The 23,698-nt window shown below is 52.6% G+C and overlaps 2 protein-coding genes across 2 annotated transcripts in view; both read left to right on the top strand.

Annotated features, from left to right (window-relative positions):
* The first annotated feature begins 508 nt into the window (after positions 1-508).
* ipo8 (importin 8) lies at positions 509-16,453 on the top strand. The gene is given in 26 exon segments (XM_079735766.1): positions 509-731; positions 1,609-1,690; positions 1,963-2,119; positions 2,336-2,494; positions 2,839-2,995; positions 3,428-3,517; positions 5,941-6,035; positions 6,728-6,812; positions 6,972-7,106; positions 7,664-7,763; positions 8,016-8,092; positions 8,960-9,076; positions 9,569-9,658; positions 10,065-10,083; positions 10,086-10,268; positions 10,687-10,847; positions 11,474-11,599; positions 11,933-11,999; positions 12,101-12,226; positions 12,648-12,745; positions 13,020-13,115; positions 13,552-13,772; positions 14,197-14,402; positions 14,814-15,056; positions 15,517-15,640; positions 15,842-16,453. Coding segments are annotated over 26 exon segments (3,099 nt in total). The 5' UTR covers positions 509-647; the 3' UTR covers positions 15,843-16,453.
* Positions 16,454-22,060: 5,607 nt separating this feature from the next.
* Positions 22,061-23,698, top strand: part of tmtc1 (transmembrane O-mannosyltransferase targeting cadherins 1) — a 33,584-nt gene continuing 31,946 nt past the window's right edge. Inside the window, exon 1 of the mRNA XM_079734637.1 lies at positions 22,061-22,442. Coding sequence (XP_079590763.1) covers positions 22,171-22,442 — 272 coding nt within the window. The 5' untranslated portion in view covers positions 22,061-22,170. The remainder of the gene's footprint in view (positions 22,443-23,698) is intronic.

The following is a 23,698-nucleotide window of genomic DNA, read 5'->3' as shown; positions in this document are numbered from 1 at the left end:
GGAAAAAATATATTTATCTTTTTTGAAAATATAAAAATGAATAACCTGAAGCAGGGGCGTAGGAATGAGTTCAACATTGGGGGGGACACATATCGGAAACCTGACAGATCCGGTATAATTTTTAGGTGGGACAAATGCGCCTGTCTCCGATATTGGAGGGGACACGTCCCCTCCGTCCCCCCCGGTTCCTACGCCCTTGACCTGAAGAAAATACTAATATAATGTACCTCACATTAGCACAATTTCTAATGCATATACATTTCTGAGAATATGGCGGGACTGGATCGCTGTGGAGTATCGTCATCTAGAGTTCACTGTAATGTAACTTATTTAATTTAGACTTCATTATTGTAACTAACTTGATTAGACTTCACTGTAATACAGCTGTTAACCAGCAGTGAATCGGCCCGCCGCCAGGGGGAAGTGCCTCAGACCGCCGCCAGGTGGCAGCACTCTAATCAGCCAATCAAAGAGCGAAGCGAAGAAGAGCAAACGTAAACTCCGTTCGCTTTGCTTTCCGTCCACCGATCGCCGGTACACCGGGGCAGGGCCAGGATAGTCAAACCGTCAACATCCAGGACCCTCCGTATAGGTCCTTTATCGTCTGCTGTGTTCGGGGTCTTCAGAGCGGACTGTAGTCTCCAGCCATGGACCCGAACCGGATCATGACGGCGCTGAAGGGGACCATCGACCCCGGGCTGAGGCGGGCGGCGGAGACCGAGCTCAACCAGGTAGGTCCTGGTCATAGTCCTGGTCCTGGAGAACGAGCTCAACCCGCTAGGTCCTGGTCTTAATCTAGGTCCTGGAGACCGAGCTCAACCAGGCAGGTCCGGTCCGGGTCATCGTCCGGGTCCTGGAGCCCAGCAGGATGCTCGGACCACGGGTCACGCCAGGCCGGGTTCTGGAGGCGGATCAGGGGACTTGTGGTCCAGCAGATGATTTAGATCCAGATGTTATTGTTGGTACAGAGCTGAGGAACTAGAGGAAGACTCGTTTTGAACAATAGGAAACTGACGGCGTGATCCATCACACTGACGTGTCTGAACCTCGTCCATCATGACCATCATCACACCGACTTGTCCATCGAACCTCGACTGACCATCATCAAACCGACACCACATCGCTGACACGGATCAGTCCCTCCTATGAAACAGCGTTTCAGTTGTTTTAAGGTTTAAAGGGCCTCTGGGTTAGTGTTTACTTGTGTTCACGGACAGCAGCAGCTGGTGGGTTATCTGCTCTTTGATAATAATACGTGATAATCAGAGTTCTGACCGATAGGTCACACTGCATCGGACTATATCTCATGAAAAGATTCACCATCCTTCACTGTTGAAACTAATGTTCAGCAATCCAAGGACTACTTTCCGATGAAGCTCTCTCTGCCTCTCAGGGTCAGGGGTTTTAGAGGGACGAGTTTGGAGGAAATGCATGTTGGCCATTTTAACTTATTTAGTTTTGGAAATATCCCCATTAAAGCTCTGTTTGTGTGTGTCTCTCTCTATGTGTGTGTGTGTGTGTTTGTTTATTTCCGATTGATCTGTAGGAGTGTAAATGTCTTTGTATTTTGTGCATTTTGTGTTAATTTGACGTGTGTCTGTGTGTCAGTCCTTTAAGATCATCCAATTCGCGCCCACGCTGCTCCAGGTCATCATGTCGGACATGGTGGAGTTCCCCGTCCGTCAGGCCGGTGAGAGCAGACTCGCGTCTCAACACATGACACCAACACAGTGGGACTGGAGGACGGCGTACCTTAACCTCAGTAATACTGTCTGTCTGGCTGTCTCTGTGTTTGTGTGTGTGTGTGCATCTGGGCCTGCATGTGAATGTTTGTGTGTTTGTTTGTGCATGCCTGTGTGTGTGTGTGTGTGTGCGTGTGTTGGTGCATGCCTGTGTGTGTGCTTGTGCATGCCTGCTTGTGTGTGTGTGTGTGTGTGTGTGTGTGTGCATGTGTGCGTCCAGCCGCCATCTACCTGAAGAACATGGTGAGTCAGTACTGGCAGGACCGCGAGCCTGCGCCGGGTCAGGTGACCTTCCCCTTCAACATCCACGAGAACGACCGGCAGCAGATCAGAGAGAACATCGTTGAGGCGGTCATCCAGAGTCCTGAGAGCATACGGTACGCACAACGCACTCACTCTGATCCAGAGCCCCGAGTCCGTACGGTACGCACAACGCACTCACTCACTCACTCAGATACTCACTCAGTAAGACATCCCCCCCTTGGGCCTTTAACCTGATAAACCAGCTCAGATCACAGATGTTTTATCATCAAAATAAACCGGCAGAACTGGGTGAACTAGTCTGATGGTTAAATTCCTGTGTCCTCCTCCAGAGCCCAGCTGACGATGTGCCTTCGAGCAATCATCAAGCACGACTTCCCGGGTCGCTGGACGGGCGTGGTGGACAAGATCGGCGCCTACCTAGGCTCCAACAAGAGCAGCAGCTGGTACGGCAGCCTGCTGTCTCTGTACCAGCTGGTGAAGACCTACGAGTGAGACACACACACACACACACACACACACACACACACACACACACACACACACACACACACACACACACACACACACACACACACAGACACAGCCTGCTGTCCCTCTACAAGCTTGTGAAGACCTACGAGTGAGGCTGTCCAACAGAGAGACGCTGGGACTACACAATGCACTCAAACGCACATCACTAACACAATGTTCAACGCCAATGTTCACAATGTTCAACGCCCAAGCAATGCCGGAACAACGCTCACACAACGCTGGTACTCTGTGTGTTTCTGTCTGTCTGTCTGTCTGTCTGTCTGTGGGTATGTGTGTGTGTGTGTGTGTGTGTGTGTGTCAGGTACAAGAAGCCTGAGGAGCGGGGGCCCCTTCTGGCGGCCATGCAGCTGTTCCTGCCCCGTGTCCAGGCGCTGCTCTCCCAGCTGTTGGCCGACGCCACGGCCGCCTCCGTCCTCATCCAGAAGCAGATTCTCAAGATCTTCCACTCCCTGGTGCAGGTAGGGGGCGGGGATCTGGGGTCATCCTCTGTTTATATGTGTGTGTGTGTGTGTGTGTGTGTGTGTGTGTGTGTGTGTGTGTGTGTGTGTGTGTGTGTGTGTGTGTGTGTGTGTGTGTGTCAGGTACAAGAAGCCTGAGGGCCGGGGCTCTGGGGTCATCCTCTGTTAGTGTGTGTGTGTGTATGTGGGGGGGGGGGGGGGGGGGAGGCTGTGTGTTTTTTGTTTATTTCCCATTCATATGTAGGAGTATAGATATCTTTGAATTACCATTTGCAGTCCATTTGACGTGTGTGTGTGTATGTGTGTGTGTCTCTCTGTGTTTGTGGATCTGTGTGTGTGTGTGTCTGTGTGTGTCTCTGCCTCTGTGTGTGTGTGTGTGTCTGTATCTATGTGCGTTTGTGTGTGTGTGTGTGTGTGTGTGTGTGTGTGTAGTTCTCCCTCCCCCTCCAGCTCATCAACAACACTGTGATGACACAGTGGATGGAGATCCTACGAGCTGTCATGGACCGGGACGTCCCGCCGGTAAGACACGCACACACAATCACATAGACACACACACACACACACACACACAGTGTCAAAGAAAAAAACATACACGGTCACCCACACACACTGTCACGCATACACACACAGATACAAACACACATGCACATGGTCACACACACAAAAACACACACACAAACACACACGTTCATGCACACACACGGTCATGCGTACAAACACACGCGGTCAGGCATACGCACATACAAACACACATGCATGCACACATATGTTCATCACCACAGAATGCATCACCACAGAATCACTGGTATGAAGCACTGGGAGGAGAAGGTGAGGACATCTGGCTGACCTTTGACCTCTCTGGCTGACCTCTGACCTCCTCACTGACCTCTGACCTCTCTGGCGGACCTCTAGACTGGGTAGCCCCGCCCATTCTGCCGGCGATTTGATTTCGCCCTGCAGAAGGGTCTGGAGAATAACAATACATTTCTTTCTATTTCCGATACGTTTTTGCGGGAGCCAATCACCTAGCTGGCTTTCCCCTTGGCGCGCTATTGGCTGGTTTAACACAATGACGACAGGGAAGTGACGGCAAAGCAGCCAATCGCGTACAGAGTCAGTTGAACTAGGACCGTTGATCACGCCTCTTGTGCTGAAGAAAATGACAGCAGCCTCCCCAGACCGCCGTGCAATCTACGATTGAGCTTGGTCTGGCAAAAGCCAGGCTAGCGGTCCTCCTCACTGACCTCTGACCTCTTTCTCTGACCTCTGACCTCTCTCGTCTTATCACGATCACTCTCACGATTCCTGATAATTCTCCAGGGGTTTTCCTCGGTCCTTACTGTTGAATTTGCGTGCGGCCAGAGCCTCGTCCCTCTCATCGGTTCTCATTCTCCTTGACTTGTCTGCAGCATTTGACACTGTGAACCACCAGATCCTCCTCGCCACTCTCGCCGAGCTTGGCATAGCTGAATCTTCCCTTTCCTGGTTCACGTCCTACCTGATGAATCGCACTTATCAGGTAACATGGAATGGCTCCTTGTCCAAACCTTGCACGCTTGATACAGGTGTCCCTCAAGGCTCTGTACTGGGGCCTCTTCTGTTCTCCCTCTACACCAGATCTCTGGGCTCTGTAATTACATCCCACGGCTTTTCCTATCACTGCTATGCTGACGACACTCAGCTATTTCTCTCCTTTCCCTCATCTGACAAAGCCCTGATTGCAACACGCATATCTGAATGTCTGGCAGAAGTCAGCACCTGGACAACTGCCCATCACCTGAGGCTTAACCTCAACAAGACTGAGCTCCTCCTAATACCAGGGAAAGATTGCCCACTCATGGACTTACTGGTCACTGTTGAGAACATCACTGTATCTCCTTCTCCAACCGCCAAAAACCTTGGTGTAGTGTTGAACAATCAGTTATGCTGCACCGCAAACATCACTGCGGTGGCCCGATCCTGCAGATTTGCACTTTACAACATCCGCAGGATCCGGCCCTTCCTCACAAGGGAAGCAGCTCAGCTTCTAGTCCAATCACTGGTCATCTCCCGCCTCGACTACTGCAACTCGCTCCTGGCTGGACTCCCTGCCTCTGCGATTAAACCCTTGCAGCGCATCCAGAATGCGGCAGCGCGCCTCGTGTTCAACCTACCAAAGTTCTCACATGTAACCCCCCTCTTCTGAGACCTCCACTGGCTCCCTGTAATAGCTCGCATCAGATTCAACATGATGGTACTGGCATACAAGGCAGTCGATGGAACTGCCCCTGCCTACCTCCAAGCATTAGTAAAGCCACACACCCCAGCTCGATCCCTCCGCTCAACTACCTCAGCTTGACGTCTGGTACCGGCATCGCTAAGAGCAAGCAAAGGTCGATCAGCGAAGTCACAACTTTTCTCTGTTTTGGGACCTCAGTGGTGGAACGAGCTCCCTACCGATGTCAGTACCGCAGAGTCGCTCACCAGCTTCCGCAAAAGACTCAAAACTCACCTGTTCAGAGTTCATCTCGACTCTGCATAAAAACCAATGCACAGCCACCATTGAATGTTGTACGTCCTGGCACTTGTACATTGCACTTATTCAAGGTACTTAATTGTGTAGCATCTACATTAGCTGCTATCGTTGCTTTACACGGGGAATGGGTTAGCCTAGCGATTGTAATACTTGCACTTGGTTCTATGAACATCTTTACTGTACCGACAGCGATATATTGTTTCACTTCTTATGACAAATGTACTTATTGTAACAAATGCACTTATTGTAAGTCGCTTTGGATAAAAGCGTCTGCTAAATGCCCTAAATGTAAATGTAATGAATTTCTGAACCGTTTTGGAGTTTTAGCGATTCCATAACAAGCGATTATTTGACTCTTTTGACTCTCTGCCTGACCTCTGACCTTCTCACTGACCTCTGACCCCTCTGGCTGCCCTCTGGCCCCCAGGAGACCCTTGAGGTGGACGAGGACGACCGGCCCGAGCTGGTCTGGTGGAAGTGTAAGAAGTGGGCGCTGCACATCATCACCCGCCTGTTTGAGAGGTGAGCCCTCCTCCAGGGTGGGGTTAGAGGATCCCTGTCCTTCAGGGTGGGGTTAGAGGATCCCTGTCCTCCAGGGTGGGGTTAGAGGATCCCTGTCCTCCGGGGTCGGGTTAGAGGATCCCTGTCCTCCGGGGTGGGGTTAGAGGATCCCTATCCTCCGGGGTGGGGTTAGAGGATCCCTGTCCTCCTGGGTGGGGTTAGAGGATCCCTGTCCTTCAGGGTGGGGTAAGAGGTTCCCCCGCCTCTAGGGTGGGGTTAGAGGATCCCTGTCCTCCTGGGTGGGGTTAGAGGATCCCTGTCCTCCTGGGTGGGGTTAGAGGATCCCTGTCCTTCAGGGTGGGGTTAGAGGATCCCTGTCCTTCAGGGTGGGGTTAGAGGATCCCTGTCCTCCAGGGGGGGGTTAGAGGATCCCTGTCCTCCAGGGTGGGGTTAGAGGATCCCTGTCCTTCAGGGTGGGGTTAGAGGATCCCTGTCCGTCAGGGTGGGGTTAGAGGATCCCTGTCCTTCAGGGTGGGGTTAGAGGATCCCTGTCCTTCAGGGTGGGGTTAGAGGATCCCTGTCCTCCGGTATGGGGTTAGAGGTTCCCTGTCGCCCTTCTGGGTGGGGTTAGAGTTTCCTGATATCTGAATGGATCTACAGAGGGGGTTTGATACAGTCCTCAACTTCTTGTCCTCATGTGTTTGGGAGCGTAGGTACGGGAGTCCCGGGAACGTCACCAAGGAATACTGTGAGTTTGCGGACTTCTTCCTCCGGACGTATGCAGTGGGGATCCAGCAGGTAGGAGGCTGCCGGACATTTAGCACTTAGCAGGACATCTTAACACTCTTTAAAGGATGAGGACTAAAGGTGTGTGTGTGTGTGTGTGTGTGTGTGTGTGTGTGTGTGTGTGTGTGTGTGTGTGTGTGTGTGTGTGTGTGTGTGTGTGTGTCCGTCCAGGTGCTGCTGAAGGTGGTGGATGAGCACCGTCAGCGGCGCTACATCACCCCCCAGGTGCTTCACCAGTCTCTGAACTACCTGAGCCAGGGGTTGTCCCACTCGCTCACCTGGAAACACATGAAGCCTCACATGCAGGTACCACCACTGCTCTGACTCTGTTTTGTCCTCCAATCATGCGTGTTCTCGTTATGTCTCCTCTAATCACGTGTGTTCTCGTTATGTCTCCTCCAATCCCGCGTGTTCTCGTTATGTCTCCAATCACGCGTGTGCTCGTTATGTCTCCTCCAATCACGCGTGTGCTCGTTATGTCTCCTCCAATCACGCGTGTTCTCGTTATGTCTCCTCCAATCACGCGTGTTCTCGTTATGTCTCCTCGAATCACGCATGTTCTCGTTGTGTCCTCCAATCCCGCGTGATCTCGTTGTGTCCTCCAATCACGCGTGTTCTCGTTATGTCTCCTCCAATCCCGCGTGTTCTCGTTATGTCTCCTCCAATCACACGTGTTCTTGTTATGTCTCCTCTAATCCCTTGTGATTTCGTTGGCTCCTCTAATCCTTTCTGATCTCGTCGTCTCCTCCAATTACGCATATTCTCGTTATGTCTCCTCCAATCATGCGTGTTCTCGTTATGTCTCCTCCATTCACTTGTGATCTCGTTGTCTCATGTAATCCCACGTGATCTTGTGGCCCCAGACCCTGTGCCAGGAGGTGGTCTTCCCTCTCATGTGCTACAGAGATGAGGACGACAAGCTGTGGCAGGAGGACCCGTACGAGTACATCCGCGTCAAGTTCAGTAAGGGCGCACGCACGCACGCACGCACAAAGGCATGGATGCACACAAGCACATACACACACCGTCACACACGCACATAAACAGACGCGAACACATATACACACATAGTGATCCCCTAGTGTCTTCACTCTGTGGAGTCATGTGAGGTCAACAGAACATTGAGCCAGGACCTCACATAGGGGGCCCTCTAGTGGTGGGCCTGAGAAGTGCATCTTGCCTTTAGACTAACATGGCTCCTTCTCCGTGTTTCAGACCTGTACGACGACCACGCCCTGCCTGCCAACGCCGCCCAGAGCCTGCTGTGTAAAGCAGCCCGCAAGAGGAAGGAGGTGGGAGCTCACGGCCGTTAAGATCAACTAACAACCGCTGGAACCAGAATATGTCTTATGTTACAACTACCATTACACTAACATTACACACTCTCATTAGACCCTCTGGTCTGAAACAGAAAGGGTCCAGTGTACCATGGTCAAGTCCAAATTAAACGTAACAACGTTTAATAATGAAACAGTTCTCTCTTGTTTACCGACACACCCACAATAGTTTGCGGTGCGGCTGCATTCCAAACATCTCGTCTTATCACGATCACTCTCACGATTCCTGATAATTCTCCAGGGGTTTTCCTCGGTCCTTACTGTTGAATTTCTGAACCGTTTTGGTGTTTTAGCGATTCCATAGCAAGCGATTATTTGACAAACGTTATCGTAATTGATATACCACATTGCTGAATGGCCGAATATAACGAATGTGATTGGCTACGACGGAATTGATCAGATACTGCTGCTGCTCAGAGCTCCAGGGTCCCCTGTGACCTATGACCTGCCACCTGTGACCTGGCCCACTGTGACCTTTGACCTGTGACCTGCCTCCCTGTGACCTATGCCCTGTGACCTTTGACCTGTAACCTGTGTCCTGTGGCCTGCCTTCCTGTGACCTGCATACAAGTGACCTTTGACCTGCCTCCGTGTGACCTGCGTCCCTGTGGCCTGCCTCCCTGTGACCTGAGTCCCTGTGACCTGTGACCTGTAACCTGCCTCCCTGTGACCTTTGGTCTGCCTCCCTGTGACCTGCGTCCCTGTGACCTTTGACCTGCCTCCCTGTGACCTGCGTCCCTGTGACCTTTGACCTGCGTCTCTGTGACCTGTGACCTTTGACCTGCCTCCCTGTGACCTGTGACCTGTGCCCGGTGCTCCTAGGTTCTTCCTCAGATGATGGAGTTCTGCCACCAGACGCTGATGAGTCCCTCTGCTGACCCCCGCAGGAAGGACGGGGCGCTGCACTGCATCGGGGCACTGGCCGAACTCTTACGTAAGGCACGTACCTAACCCCACTCTACCCCCACACGCTTCAGCTGGTATCTCTCTGTTTACTGGGAAATACGGTCTCTTTACTGTATCACTTACATACGTGAACCCTACTCTACATCACACGCTTCAGCTGGTATCTCTCACTCTTTACTGTGAAGTACGGTCTCTTTACTGTGTCACTGAAGTACGCTAACCCCACTCTACACCCACATGCTTCAGCTGGTATCTCTCACTGCTTAAAGTGAAGTACGGTCTCTCTCTCCACAACCTCTCAGTGTGTATCTCTCCATTTTCTGTATCACTGAAGTATGGTCTCTGGTTCTCTGAGAACTCCCATCCCCTAGATCGCGTTTTTATCTCAACAAGCGCCCCTAACCTTAAGCTATGGAGGACAGTGTTCTAACTCTGTGTGTGTGTGTGTGTGTGCGCGCGTGCGTCTGTGCGTGCGTGCGCGTGTGTGTGTGTGCGGGTGCGTGTGTGTGCGTGTGTGTCCAACAGAAGTGTCTGTACCGGGAGCAGATGGAGCTCATGCTCCAGAACTACGTGTTCCCACTGCTCAACTCCCCCCTGGGGTACCTCCGAGCCCGGGTAAGTCCCCCCCCCCCCCAGTGGGTTCAAGGGTCTGTGGTCCAGGTCCCGGGTCACAATGGACCCCCTCTCCTGTCAGACGCACACCAGTTCCCAGGTCCAAACCAGTTCCCAGGTCCAAACCAGTACCCAGGTCCGAACCAGTTCCCAGGTCTGAACCAGTTCCCAGGTCCGAACCAGTTCCCAGGTCCTGGTCAGGAATGTGTGAGTCCTGACCAGTACTCCCTGTTCCCCCAGTCCTGCTGGGTGCTGACCAGTGTTCCCCCAGTCCTGCTGGGTGCTGACCAGTGTTCCCCCAGTCCTGCTGGGTGCTGACCAGTGTTCCCCCAGTCCTGCTGGGTGCTGACTAGTACTCCCTGTCCCCCCAGTCCTGCTGGGTGCTGACCAGTGCTTCCTGTCCCCCCAGTCCTGCTGGGTGCTGACCAGTGCTCCCTGTTCCCCCAGTCCTGCTGGGTGCTGCACTGCTTCAGCCCGCTGCGTTTCCATGACGAGGTGTGGCTGAGGAACGCGGTGGAGCTGGTGAAGCAGGACCTCATCGCCGACAAGGAGATGCCGGTGAAGGTGGAGGCGGCCATCGCCCTGCAGGCGCTGGTCAGCCACCAGGAGGAAGGTAGGACCCCCAGTACAACCAGTGCACCAGACCCACGACACCCAGTAAACCCACCCAGTGCACCCAGTGCAACCAGTACACCCTGTTCACCCTGTACACCCACCCAGTACAACCACTACACCCAGTTCACCACACCCACTTCACCCAGTATACCATCCAGTTCAACCAGTACTCCCAGTTCACACAGTACACCCAGTAAGCCTACAACCATTACACCCAGTAAACCCTGTACAACCAGTACACCTAGTTCACTACACCCACGACACCCAGTACACCCACCCAGTACACCCAGTTCACCCAGTAGGCCTAAACCCAGTTCACCCAGTACACCCACCCGGTACCCCGAATACACCCAGTTCAGCCAGTTCTCCCAGTACACCCAGTGCTCCCAGTTGACCCAGTGTGCCCCGGTCCCCAGCCAAGCGGTACATCCGGCCGTACGTGCGGCCCGTGATGCAGGAGCTGCTCCACATCGTCAAGGAGACGGAGAACGACGACCTCACCAACGTCATCCAGAAGATGATCTGCGAGTACAACCAGGAGGTGGCGGCCATCGCCGTGGACATGACGCAGAACCTGGTGAGGACCCCCCCCGGTCTAGAACCCCCCCCCCCCACCCCCCCCCGGGGCTAGAACCCCCCCAGTGGCTCTAGAACCCCCCCCCCCCCCCCCCCCCCCCCCCCCCCGGGTCTAGAACCCCCCCAGTGGATCTAGAACCCCCCCCCCGGGTCTAGAACCCCCCCCCAGTGGATCTAGAACCCCCCCCCCCGGGTCTAGAACCCCCCCCAGTGGATCTAGAACCCCCCCCCCGGGGTCTTACCTGCTCTGCTTTGTTTACGATCTCCTCTGACTGGCTGGTGTTTGTGCGTGCGTGTGCGTATGTATGTGTTTACGTGCGTATGTTTGTGCGTCCTGTCTGTGTGTCTGTCTGTCTGTGTGCCTGCCTGTGTGTGTTCCTGCCTGTCTGTGTGTGCGTGCTGTCTGTGTGTCTGTCTGTGTGTGTGTGCGTCCTGTCTGTGTGTGTGTGTGCCTGTGTGTGTGTGTGTGTGTGTGTGTACGTCCTGTCTGTGTGTGTGTGTGTGCCTACGTGTGTGTGTGTGTGTGTGTGTGTGTGTGTGTGTGTGTGTGTGTGTGTGTGTGTGTGTGTGTGTGTGTGTGTGTGTGTGTGTGTGTGTGTGTGTGTGTGTGTGTGTGCGTGCGTCCAGGCGGAGATCTTCATGCGCGTCCTGCAGAGCGAGGAGTACGAGGAGAGCGAGGACAAGACGGTGATGGCTCTGGGCATCCTGAGCACCATTGACACCATCCTCACCGTGATGGAGGACCACAAGGAGGTACCCACAAACGCACACACACACACACACACACACACACACACACACACACACACACACACACACACACACACACACACACACACACACACACACACACCATCCTCACCGTGATGGAGGACCACAAGGAGGTACACACACACACACACCATCCTCACCGTGATGGTGGACCACAAGGAGGCACACACACACACACAAAGGCATGGACACGGACGCACGCGGTCACACACAACCACGTACATGCACGGACGCACACATGCACAAGCACACCTACGCGTGCGCGCACATTCCTCTATGTCTTCCATGCCTAGTGCCTCTGTCCGTCCCTCCCAGATCACACAGCAGCTGGAGGGGATCTGTCTGCAGGTCATCGGGCTGGTCCTGCAGAAGCCCATCATAGGTATGGCAGGTGTGTGTGAGCAGCTCTGTGTTTGTCCGTGCTCAGCCGTCATGCGTCAGGGCGTGGCTCCGTGGGCGTGGCCTGACTCTGCATCTCCTCAGAGTTCTACGAGGAGATCCTGTCGCTGGCCTTCGGCCTCACCTGCCAGAGTGTCTCCCCCCAGATGTGGCAGCTGCTGGGCGTCCTGTTCCAGGTGTTCCAGCACGACTGCTTCGACTACTTCACCGGTAACGCGCACGCACACACATGCCCACACACACACACACACACACACATACTTGCACGCACAAAGGTACTCACTCGCAGACACATACATGCACGCACACACACACGCACACTCAGGCACGCACACACACGCATGCACTCGCATGCATGCACACGCACACATGCAAGAACATGCACACACTCAAACACACACTCACACACATTGCATGCCCGGAACACACAATTCCAGATTCATTCCTCTCAACCTCAGTAGCTGACTCCATGTCTCCTGGTTATGAAAGAGGACATCTCTGTTCCCTACTGAACGATCCGCAATGTCACCGACCTATTGGATTCATATGTCAGTGTCTTACCCAGCGTCTCGTAACGGTGTGTGGCTCCGTGGTCAGGTGAAACGGACGTTTGATTGATTCTCTGCTGCAGATCTGATGCCTCTGCTGCACAACTACGTGACGGTGGACACGGACATGCTTCTGTCCAACCCCAAGCACCTGGAGGTCATCTACACCATGTGCAAGAAGGTTGGTGATACCCCACGGAGCAGGCCGGGCTCGGTTCAATCTTCTTCTGCTCTTACTTTGACGATCTTCCTCTGTATAGATTTTGTAGTTATATTGTTTTCAAATCTGTATATACATTATATATGTACAGTGTATATGCTGCTGATGATCCTTTATGTGTGTCTGTGGGTGTGTGTGCGGCTGCCTGTGTGTGTGTGTGTGTGTGTGTGTGTGTGTGTGTGTGTGTGTGTGTGTGTGTGTGTGTGTGTGTGTGTGTGTGTGTGTGTGTGTGTAGGTGCTGACCAGCGATGCGGGGGAAGAGGCTGAGTGTCACGCTGCCAAGCTGCTGGAGGTCATCGTACTGCAGTGTCGCGGCCGCGGCATCGACCAGGTGAGACCCCGAGACCGGAGGCCCAGCAGGGTCCAGTAGGGCCAAGAGACCAGAGGTCCAGAGGCCCAGCAGGGTCCAGTAGCTAGAGGCCAGAGACCAGTAGGGTCCAGAGGCTAGAGGCTGGAGGCCAGTAGGTTCCAGAGGCTAGAGACCAGTAGGGTCCAGAGGCTAAAGGCCCAGAGACTAAGAGTCCAGTAGGGTCCAGAGGCTAGAGGCCCAGAGACTAAGAGGCCAGTAGGATCCAGAGGCTCAGTGGCCAGAGACCAGTAGGGTCCAGAGGCTAGAGGCCGGAGGCTAGAGACCCAGTAGGATCCAGAGGCACAGAGACCCAGAGCCTGTCCTCTACAGTCGGCTGCCTGCTTCACTCACACCCAAAGACCTGAGGTTCATGAACCACTATGAAGCTCCTCGTCCGGCCTCCCCCCCGTGCCCGCAGTGCATCCCCCTGTTCGTGGAGGCGGTCCTGGAGCGTCTCACGCGCGGCGTGAAGACCAGCGAGCTGCGGACCATGTGCCTGCAGGTGGCCATCGCTGGCCTCTACTACAACCCCCCCCTGCTGGTCCACACCCTGGAGCACATGCACTTCCCCAACAATGCCCAGCCAATCACAGCGCACTTCATTAACCAGTGGATGAACGACACCGAGTTCTTCCTGGGGTGAGCCGCGTCCTTACATCTTCTTCGTTGTTTTCGATGTTTACATTTGCAGTTACATTCAGGGCAATCACCCGACTGTTATCCAAAGCGACTTACGATAAATACAAAAGTCAGTGTGTGTGTGTTTGTGGCTCCACGACCATAAGATGGGCGTGTGTTTCTGATAGTGATCGACCGATATTTGTGTTTTTTATATATTTAGAGACACAGTTTTATGAATGTTCCTTTTTTTAAAATCGAGACTGGTAACATTCGTCATCTTCATTGTGTCACTTCTATGACGTCAATCGATGGAGGAAAAGGAGTATCGGCTCCAAATGTCGGCTCAAGAAAATCGGCAGCCCGTAAAAAACAGTGTCATCATCGATTTGCTCCCTAGTTTCTGAGGGCCCTAACGTTGCGTGTCTGCCTCCCCCCCCCCCAGGCTCCACGACCGTAAGATGTGCATCATCGGGCTGAGCGTGCTGATGGAGCTGCCCTCCAGGCCAGAGGCCCTGGAGGGCGTGGCCGCCCAGGTGCTGCCCTCCGTCCTGCTGCTGTTCCTGGGCCTGAAGCACCTCTACGCCTCCCGCCTCCTCCACAAGCCCGACCTCATGGCCCGCGCTGGGGCAGTGGACGAGGAGCAGGACGGTGAGGGGGGGGGGAGGAGGAGCAGGACGGTGAGGGGGGAGGAGGAGGAAGAGGAGGAGCCGGACAGTGAGGGGGTAGGAGGAGGAAGAGGGGGAGGAGGAGGAGGACAGTGAGGGGGGAGGAGGAGGAAGAGGAGGAGGAGGAATGTGAGGGGGGAGGAGGAGGAGGAGGAATGTGAGGGGGGAGGAGGAGGAGGAATGTGAGGGGGGAGGAGGAGGAGGAATGTGGAAAGAATCTACAGTAGATGCTATGAGGATAAGGTTTGTGCCACACTCTAAAGTGTGTGTGTGTGTGTGTCTGTGTGTCTGTGTCTGTGTGTGTGTGTGTGTGTGTGTGTGTGTGTGTGTGTGTGTGTGTGTGTGTGTGTGTGTGTGTGTGTGTGTGTGTGTGTGTGTGTGTGTGTGTGTCCAGAGGAGATCCCCAGTGACGAGGACGAGGTGACCGAGTCCCGGGGCGGGGCGGCGCTGCAGCGTCCAGGCGTCGCCCCGGTCGGTCGCCACGACGACGAGGAGGAAGACGACGATGACGACGAAGATGAGGATGACTACTGGGACGAGGAGGGACTGGAGGGGACCCCCCTGGAGGAGTACAGCACCCCCCTGGACTACGACAACGGAGAGGATGAGTACACCTTCTTCACCGCCGCCCTGCTGAGTGAGAGACGCACACACACACACACAGACAGAGACACACACACACACACACGGAGACGAACACACAGAGACACACACAGAGACACACACACACACACACACACAAACAGAGAGAGACACACACACAGAGACACACACACACACACATAGACACACACACACATGGAGACGAACACACAGAGACACACACACACACACACGGAGACGAACACACAGAGACACACACAGAGACACACACACACACACAAACAGAGAGACACAAACACACACACACACATAGACACACACACACACAGATACACACACACACAGAGACACTCACAGAGACACACACACACGCACGGAGAGTCTCACACACACACACACACACACACACACACACACACACACACACACACACACACACACACACACACACACACACACACACACACACACACACTAAGACCGACTCTCTGCAGGGGTCCAGACCTCAGACACCAGCTGGTACCAGAAGCTGACAGCCCCCCTGAGCGACGAGCAGAAGAAACAGCTGCAGGAGATCTACAGCCAATCACAGCAGCGCAATGCCGCCAAGGGCCAATGGTGAGGGACCACACGGGGAGGGCAGCCAATAGGAGAGGGCGTATCACAACAACCTGATGTGTTAATTAACCCAGTGGGGTTCTCTCTCTTCACACATTCCCAGAACAAACTAGGAATAGATGAATTAAACACATAGATGATATTAACATAGTCACAGTCTGGTGAGTGTTGTCTGGTGACTGGATGTGATTCTGACTGCAGAACGAGGATTTAAGCTCTGGGTGCAGACACAGCGGTTGAAGACCCCGCTGACAGCGGAGCCGCCCCAGACCGGAACGGATCCCTGTTCCGGACCAGCATAGACCTCCTCCTCTTCCTCCTCCTCCTCTTCCTCTTCCTCTTCCTCCTCCTCTTCCTCTTCCTCTTCTTCCTCATCCTCCTCTCCCTCCTCCCCTCTTTCTCCTCCTCCTACTGGTCTGTTACCAGTTTGACCACCAGAGACTCTTCAGCCCCGACTGGACCTTTGCTATCACAAAAGACACAGGACTGTGTGTGTTGTTTGCACGCAGGTGTGTGTGTGTGTGTGCAGGTGTTTTAGTGTTATTGTGTCATTAACCAGCAGCATTAATTCATAATCTTACACAGTGCAATTCCACTGTGTGTGTGTGTGTGTGTGTGTGGGTGTGTGTGTGTGTGTGTGTGTGTGTGTGTGTGTGTGCGTGTGCGTGTGTGAGAGAGAGAGAGAAGGGAGTTAGTCTGTTAGTTGAGTTGATTGATGGAAGTTTTTATTATTTTTTTGCTGTTTGTTCCTGACATTCGTTTTTGTAACTGTTTTGAGGACTAACTTAAACAAAAAAAACATTAAAAAATATCAAAAAGTTTAATCTACCTCCAGTTGTAGTTCTCCTATTTGTCCTGGACTTCCCGGACTCAGCTCATTGGACAGCAGACCAGCTGTGAATATCAAACATTGAAGTATGTAAACTGGCAGAATTCATCCAATCAGGAGACGGCTGTTGGCTTTCTGAGACGGTAGTAGCCGTCTGCGGCCAGCGGGGGGAGCCAGCGAGCCACAGACGCCGCAGCGTTGCGTGGTAGTGATTAATTTGTTGAGGAACAGACAAGTCTGCGAGGCCTTTGCAGTCGCTAGTGACTGTTAACCACCGCAAAGTATACACTCACCTTGAATATATGATTCGATTTATGCATTTGTCCCTGAACAGTCAAAGTCCTGGGGAGTCAGAGTCAGATGAGAGTCCCAGTCGTTGGAGCCCTGCCTTGAGTGGTTCAAAACGGTGACTGCAGGTCGTGTGTTCTCACAGGAGAGGCTTTACTGTCAGACAACACACACACATCATGAGTCAATGGGTGAACACAATAAAGTTGTGTAAGCAGATGTGATGGAGAATATGATCTGGCGCTGTAAGATCAGGTTTATCCTCCTCAACCAGACATTATGACATTAATAAGCCATTGTTAAAAAATGATGATTATATATCTTTATTAGTATTAATAATGATGCTGAATGATAGAACTATAATAGCATGTGCTAGTATTAATACTGATGCTGATGATAATAGTTAGCTGTCAGATAATGCGCTACACCCCCTCCACCTCTATGTGTTTGTCTCCCCCCTCCTCTGTGTGTGTGTGTGTGTGGTGTGTGTCTCCCTCCTCTGTGTGTGTGTGTGTGTGTGTGTCCCCCCTCCTCCTTTGTGTGTGTGTCTGTGTGTCCCTTCCTCCTCTGTGTGTCTGTGTGTGTGTGTGTGTCCCCTCCTCCTTTGTGTGTGTGTGTGCGTGTGTGTGTCTCCCTCCTCCTCCTCTCTGTCTGTGTGTGTGTGTGTCCCCTCCTCTGTGTGTGTGTGTGTGTGTGTGTCTCCCTCCTCCTCATCTCTGTCTGTGTGTGTGTGTGTGTGTGTCCCCTCCTCTGTGTGTGTGTGTGTATGTGTGTCCCCTCCTCTGTGTGTGTGTGTGTGTGTGTGTCCCCTCCTCCTCTGTGTGTGTGTGTGTGTTTGTGTGTGTGTGTGTGTGTGTCCCCTCCTCCTCTGTGTGTGTGTGTGTGTGTGTGTGTGTGTGCGTGTGTGTGTGTGTGTTTCCCCTCCTCTGTGTGTGTGTGTGTGTGTGTGTGTGTGTGTGTCCCCTCCTCCTCTGTGTGTGTGTGTGTGTGTGTGTCCCCTCCTCCTCTGTGTGTGTGTGTGCGTGTGTGTGTGTGTCCCCTCCTCTGTGTGTGTGTGTGTGTGTGTCCCCTCCTCCTCCTGTGTGTGTGTGTGTGTGTGTGTGTGTCCCCTCCTCCTGTGTGTGTGTGTGTGTGTGTGTGTGTGTGTGTGTGTGTGTGTGTGTGCCCTCCTCTCTGTGAGTTAGTATTCTCAGAGTGTACTGGTGCAGCTTGTTGAAGCTCTGCTCCTGAGCTACACAGACCGGACCAGCAGCTCTGGGGGGTTTTCCGTGTGTATGGCCGGTGTCGGTTTGTGTATGTGTGTTTGTTTGTGTGTTTGTGTTGGTGTGTGGGTGTGGGTGCCTGTGTGTGTGTATGTGTGTCTGTGTCTGTGTCGGTGTGTGTACGTGTGTGTTTGTGTGGGTTAGTGTGTGTGTGTGTGTGTGTGTGTGTGGATGCCTCTATGTGTGCGTGTATGTGTGGGAATGTGTGTGTGTGTGTTGGTGTTGGTGTGTATCTCAGTGTGGGTGTGTCTGTGTGGGTGGCATTGAAATGTCTGCATTCATATCTGTTAATTGGTCATTAACCTCGTTAATACATTTATAACCTTGTGAAATAATAGATTGGTGTCCCACTACTGCACAAGCAGTCACGCACACACACACTTAAGTTAATGTCAGCGTGTTGCAGCATAATCATTTTTCCTTGGGTGTCAGAGAGTGAGAGAGAGAAAGAGAGAGAGAGAGAGAGAGACAGAGAGAAAGAAAGAGAGAGAGACAGAGAGAGAGATTGTGCTCTAGCTGGTTAAATCTGAAGCAGAAATCACACGCACGCACACACACACACAGGCTGGAGTGTGTGTGTGTGTGTGTGTGTGTGTGTGTGTGTGACCTGCTACAGGTTGCCCTTAACAGTCCGTTTGTGTTCCAGCGGCCGCCGCTCTCTGTCTTTACGACGTGTCCACGCCCGCCGCGGCTAAAGGCTAATTGAATAAGCTAGGCTAATCACTTGATGTGAGTGCTTATTTAATGTCCCACATTTAATGTCCTACCCCCCCTCCCCCACCAACATTTAATGTCCTCCCCCCTCCCCCCCCCTCTACGCTCTTTAACTCGCGCTCTTCATAGCCGAGTGCTCCTCTAATTACTCCCCTCCTTTAACGACCCATTTGCCCATAAGCAGCCCGGCACGCGGCGGCATTGAACACACACACGGCGACCTCATCGTCGCGCATCGCCGGCCCACTCCGCTGATTCACTCCGCTGCATCGTTGCCGTGGCAATCGTCCAAAGATGGTTATATGGGCCCGGTTCACCTGGCCGGCGGCCATCTTGGCTCCACCCTGGCGGCCATCTTAGCAGGCTGTGGGAACTGAATGCAGAACTCCGCAACTGGCCGCCAAGACTGAACCAGGATAGAGCCAGGATGGAACCGAGATGGAACCAGGATGGAACCAGGATGGAACCGAGATGGAACCAGGATGGAACCAGGATGGAACCGAGATGGAACCAGGATGGAACCAGGATGGAACCGAGATGGAACCAGGATGGAACCAGGATGGAGTCAAGATGAACAGTTGGAAGAAATTATAGCTCACCCCCCTTTTTTCTATAGACTCCAACAAGAGTACAAAGTGTTTATTAAATCCGAAAAGTGGACCCCTGGATTTGAAAGGATTGCCTAGCTGAGTCTTCAAAGGGAAACAAGTCTGTTTCCTCCAGCGAAGGACCTCAAAGGCTTCACCGACCTCTAAGTAAATACGAACATTCAAATTAGAGAGAGAGGGAGAGAGAGGGACAGGGAGAGAGCAGGTGTTTCTATTCGATCGCCCTGGCCCTAGCAGTGGCTTAATAGTTTCTGTTGTGATTACGTGATCGTGTAGTGTTGCATGCTGGGTAACAGTCCTTGAGTTGTGTGCTGGGTTATGGCCCTTGAGTTGCATGCTGGGAAACGGCTCTTTAGGGAGGTCCTGTGGTTGAGCACCTGTGGGGACTGGGCTGGGTCCTGGGGGGGTATGACCACCGCTAAACCTGGTGGTCATAAACACGGTGCTGAAACTACGTCAGGTACTACAACACCACGTGTTGAGACTACAACATGTTGATGGTGTTCCTAGTGTGAGGGTGTTCCAATGTGTTGAGACTACATCATATGGTTGGTGCTCTGACTGTGATGGTGTTCCCCTGTGTTGAGTCTACGCCATGTGGATGATGTTCTTCGTGGGATGGCGCTCCACTGTGTTGAGACTACGTCATGTTGATGGTGTTCTTAGTGTGACACTGATACCCCTCCTTCTGAAGAGCTTCCCTGTTCTCTCCATCTCTCTCTCCCGCCCTCCCCCTCTCCATCCCTCTCTCGCTCTCCCCCTCCCTCCCGCTCTCCCCTCCCAAACATCAGTAGCTCCGCCTCCAGTGTCCCATGATGACGAGGTTAAAACAAGAGGGGAAAGAGAGGAGATCAAGACCCTCAGGAACGTTTGACTCAACACTAACCGTCTTCAAACCATCTCTCCTACTCTCTCTCTACCCTTCTCTCTTTCTCTCTCTCTCTCTCTCTCTCTCCCCTTCTCTCTTTCTCTCTCTCTTCCTCTCCCTCTCTTTCTCTCTCTCTCTTTATTTTATGTTTTGGTTTCCCCTGAAGACAAAATCCTTTCTTAACTTCATCCCCTCTTCCCTCCTCCCCGTCTCTTCTCCTCCCTCTGTGATGTTCCAGATGAAGGTCAGGTCTCTGTAGGGACGGTCATCTTGTTAGACGGCTGTTTACATGACTCAGACACAACCGAGCACTCCAGCGCAACGCACAAACCACTCTCCTCCGGTCTGTGTGTGTGTTTCTGTGTGCATGTGTGTGTTAGTTTGTGTCTTTGTGTTAGTGTGTATCTTTGTGTGTGTGTGTTAGTGTATGTGTGCGTCTGTGTGTTAGTTTCTGTATGTTTTTGTTAGTGTATGTGTCGGTCTGCGTGTGTGTGTGTGTGTGTATGTCGGTCTGTGTGTGTGTGTCGGTCTGTGTGTGTGTGTCAGTCTGTGTGTCGATATGTGTGTGTGTGTGTGTGTGTGTGTCGGTCTGTGTGTTTGTGTGTGTGTGTGTGTGTGTTTCGTCTGTGTGTTTGGTGTGCCTGTAGCTCGAGTCTAGTGTCATTTGGGCACCAGCTGTCAGCAAGATCACATCATATAATGACACACAAGTATGTGAGCGCACACACACACACACACACACACGCACACGCACACAAACAAACACACAGTAGAACATCCCCCCCCACACTCTCTCCTCAGTAGTAGTCATTCTGGTGACCTGGCCTCCGGTTGGAGCTAAATCATGTTTTATAAACCTTGTTTTGGTTCAGCCCTACAGAGATATGGCTTTATTATCCAGCCTCAGAGCTGTCTGGCTGGGTCTGAGTGTGTCTGTGTCTGAGTGTGTACATGTATGTTAGTGTGTATATGTGTCCGTGTGTGTTAGTGTGTATATGTGTGTGAGTGTGTATGTTTGTTAGTGTGCATATGTGTGTGAATGTGCATGTTTGAGTGTATATGTGTTCGTGTGTGTATGTGTGTGTACGTTTGTGTATATATGTGTGTGTGTGAGTCTACTAGTATGTATATGTGTGTGAGTATATTAGTGTGTATACGTTAATATGTGTGTGAGTATTTTAGTGTGTTTAAGTGTGTTAGTGTGTATAATTGTATAAGTGTGTATGCATGTGTATATGTGTCTGAGTGTGTATTTCCTACTAACAGACTGCAGTAGTAGGGGCTGCATAAATTATTGATGTAAATTATGAACATGACTTCTCAAAGTGATTCAGCTCTTTTTCCGAGGCCGCTAGGCTGACAGTTTAACAAAGAATCGACTTTCGGGAATCAATGGTAAAAGAATAAAAAAATAGAATAATGAACGTTTCGCCTGAAGAAGTGAAGCTCTGAGACGCTTCGTGGTGTCACGATGAAGTCATGACCCGTATGGCCGCCTGAAGCTGACCGCGGACAGCAGCAGGGGTCAAAGGTTATCGGAGCCCCCCAAAGAAGAGCTTCATAACAAGTAAAAGGCGGGAAAGAATGTCAGCGGTCAGCTTACCTCGCGGTACACCCTGTTACAAAAAGCGCTTAGTTTAATTAGTGCAATTAGTTGAATATTATGTAATATCTCCCCGGTTCCCCGCAGTCCTGCTCTGAGCGGACCTCCACCCTATCTGCTCCCCGCTGCTCATCATGACTCCTAATGGATCCCCATCACACCGGAGCCAGCCCAGCGCCTCCACTGCGCATGCGCTGGTAGGAGGTATCTCGCTGCTCGCCTCGCACTGCAACACTCGCTCAGTCTCTCGCGCCGCGGACCGACCAACGATCACCGCACGGCGCTTCATCACCGGACATGGACCCCAGTGCTCCCGCTTCCCCCGCTCCGAGCGGCTCGTCCCGCGACGGCTGACATCATGACGTTCCCCGCACGGGACACCCCGATGCGCGCGCTGCGCGCGGCTGCGGCGGGGCGCTACGCCGCTCTGCTCGCGCTGTGCGCGCTGTGCTACGGCAACTCGCTCCGCGGGGAGTTCGTGCATGACGACGTGTGGGCCATCGTGAACAACCCCGACGTGCGGCCCGGCGCAAGCCTCCGCAGCGTCTTCACCGGAGACTTCTGGGGCAAGAGGATGGCGGACAACACGAGCCACAAGTCCTACCGACCGCTCTGCGTGCTCACCTTCAAGTAAGTTCGGGCGCTCCTGCGTCCCGTCCCTCCAACCGCCGAACTAGTTTACGTTAACGACCGACTAACTAGTTGACGTTAACGGCATCAACAGCTCGAGTGGCCGAACTAGTTGACGTTAACGGCATCAACAGCTCGAGCGGCCAAACTAGTTGTCATTATCGGCATCAACAGCTCGAGCGGCCGAACTAGTTGACGTTATCGGCATCAACAGCTTGAGCGGTCGATGCTCTTCCGTGTTCTTGGTCCGCGTTTGTTTATAATCGGACTTATTTTGCATAAATTGGAGGTCCGATTTCATCCCATTTATGCAAAGTAGGTCCGACATGGTGTTGGAGCTGACGTCATGATGGTAACGGCTGGGTCCGTGGGTGTTGGGTGCTGGAGTGGAGTGGAGGCGCATCTGGTACTTTTTCAACTAGGCAGGACCCTAGTGATCTCTAGTGAATGTTGAACTTTCACTTGAACTGTAACACGTTAACGCAACAAGTAGTGTTGGTTTCGTCTTCCGTTCCAACGACTTGATGCTGCTTCAGTATATATGAGCCTAATCCTAAACATCTGTAGCGCGTTACATTCCAGCATGTTTTCGAGGGGGCGTGTCTGTTTTGGAAAGTGTTTTAAAAGGGGCGTGTTACTAAGAGGGGGGCGTGTCTGTTCTGGATGGGGCGTGTCTGTTTTGGATCGTTTTTTAAAAGGGGCGTGTTACTAAGGGGGGCGTGTCTGTTTTGGATGGGACATGCCTGTTTTGGAAAGGGTTTTCAAAGGGACTTGTTAGTAAGAGGGGGCGTGTTACTAAGAGGGGGGCGTGTCTGTTCTGGGTGGGGCGTGTCTGTTTTGGATCGTTTTTCAAAAGGGCCGTGTTACTAAGGGGGGCGTGTCTGTTTTGGATGGGACATGCCTGTTTTGGATAGGGTTTTCAAAGGGACGTGTTAGTAAGAGGGGGTGTGTTACTAAGAGGGGGGCGTGTTTGTTTTGGAGGGGGCGTGTCTGTTTCGGAAAGTGTTTCAAAGGGGTGTGTTGCTAAGAGGGGGGTGTGTAACTAAGAGGGGGGCTAGTTACTAAGAGGGGGGTGTGTCTGTTTTAGAAAGTGTTAACAAAGGGGCGTGTTAATAAGAGGGGGGCGTGTCTGTTTTGAAGGGGGCGTGACTGTTTTGGAAAGTGTTATCAAAGCGGCATGTGAATATAGAGGGGGGCATTTCTGTTTAAGAGGGGGCGTGTCTCTGTAAAGCCAGATTACGTGATAACGTGTGGTA

Source organism: Pollachius pollachius, assembly GCF_949987615.1.
Source record: "Pollachius pollachius genome assembly, chromosome: 4".
Taxonomy (NCBI): Eukaryota; Metazoa; Chordata; class Actinopteri; order Gadiformes; family Gadidae; genus Pollachius; species Pollachius pollachius.
The sequence above is the reverse complement of the archived record's forward strand: the minus strand, read 5'-3'. Positions and strand labels throughout refer to the sequence as shown.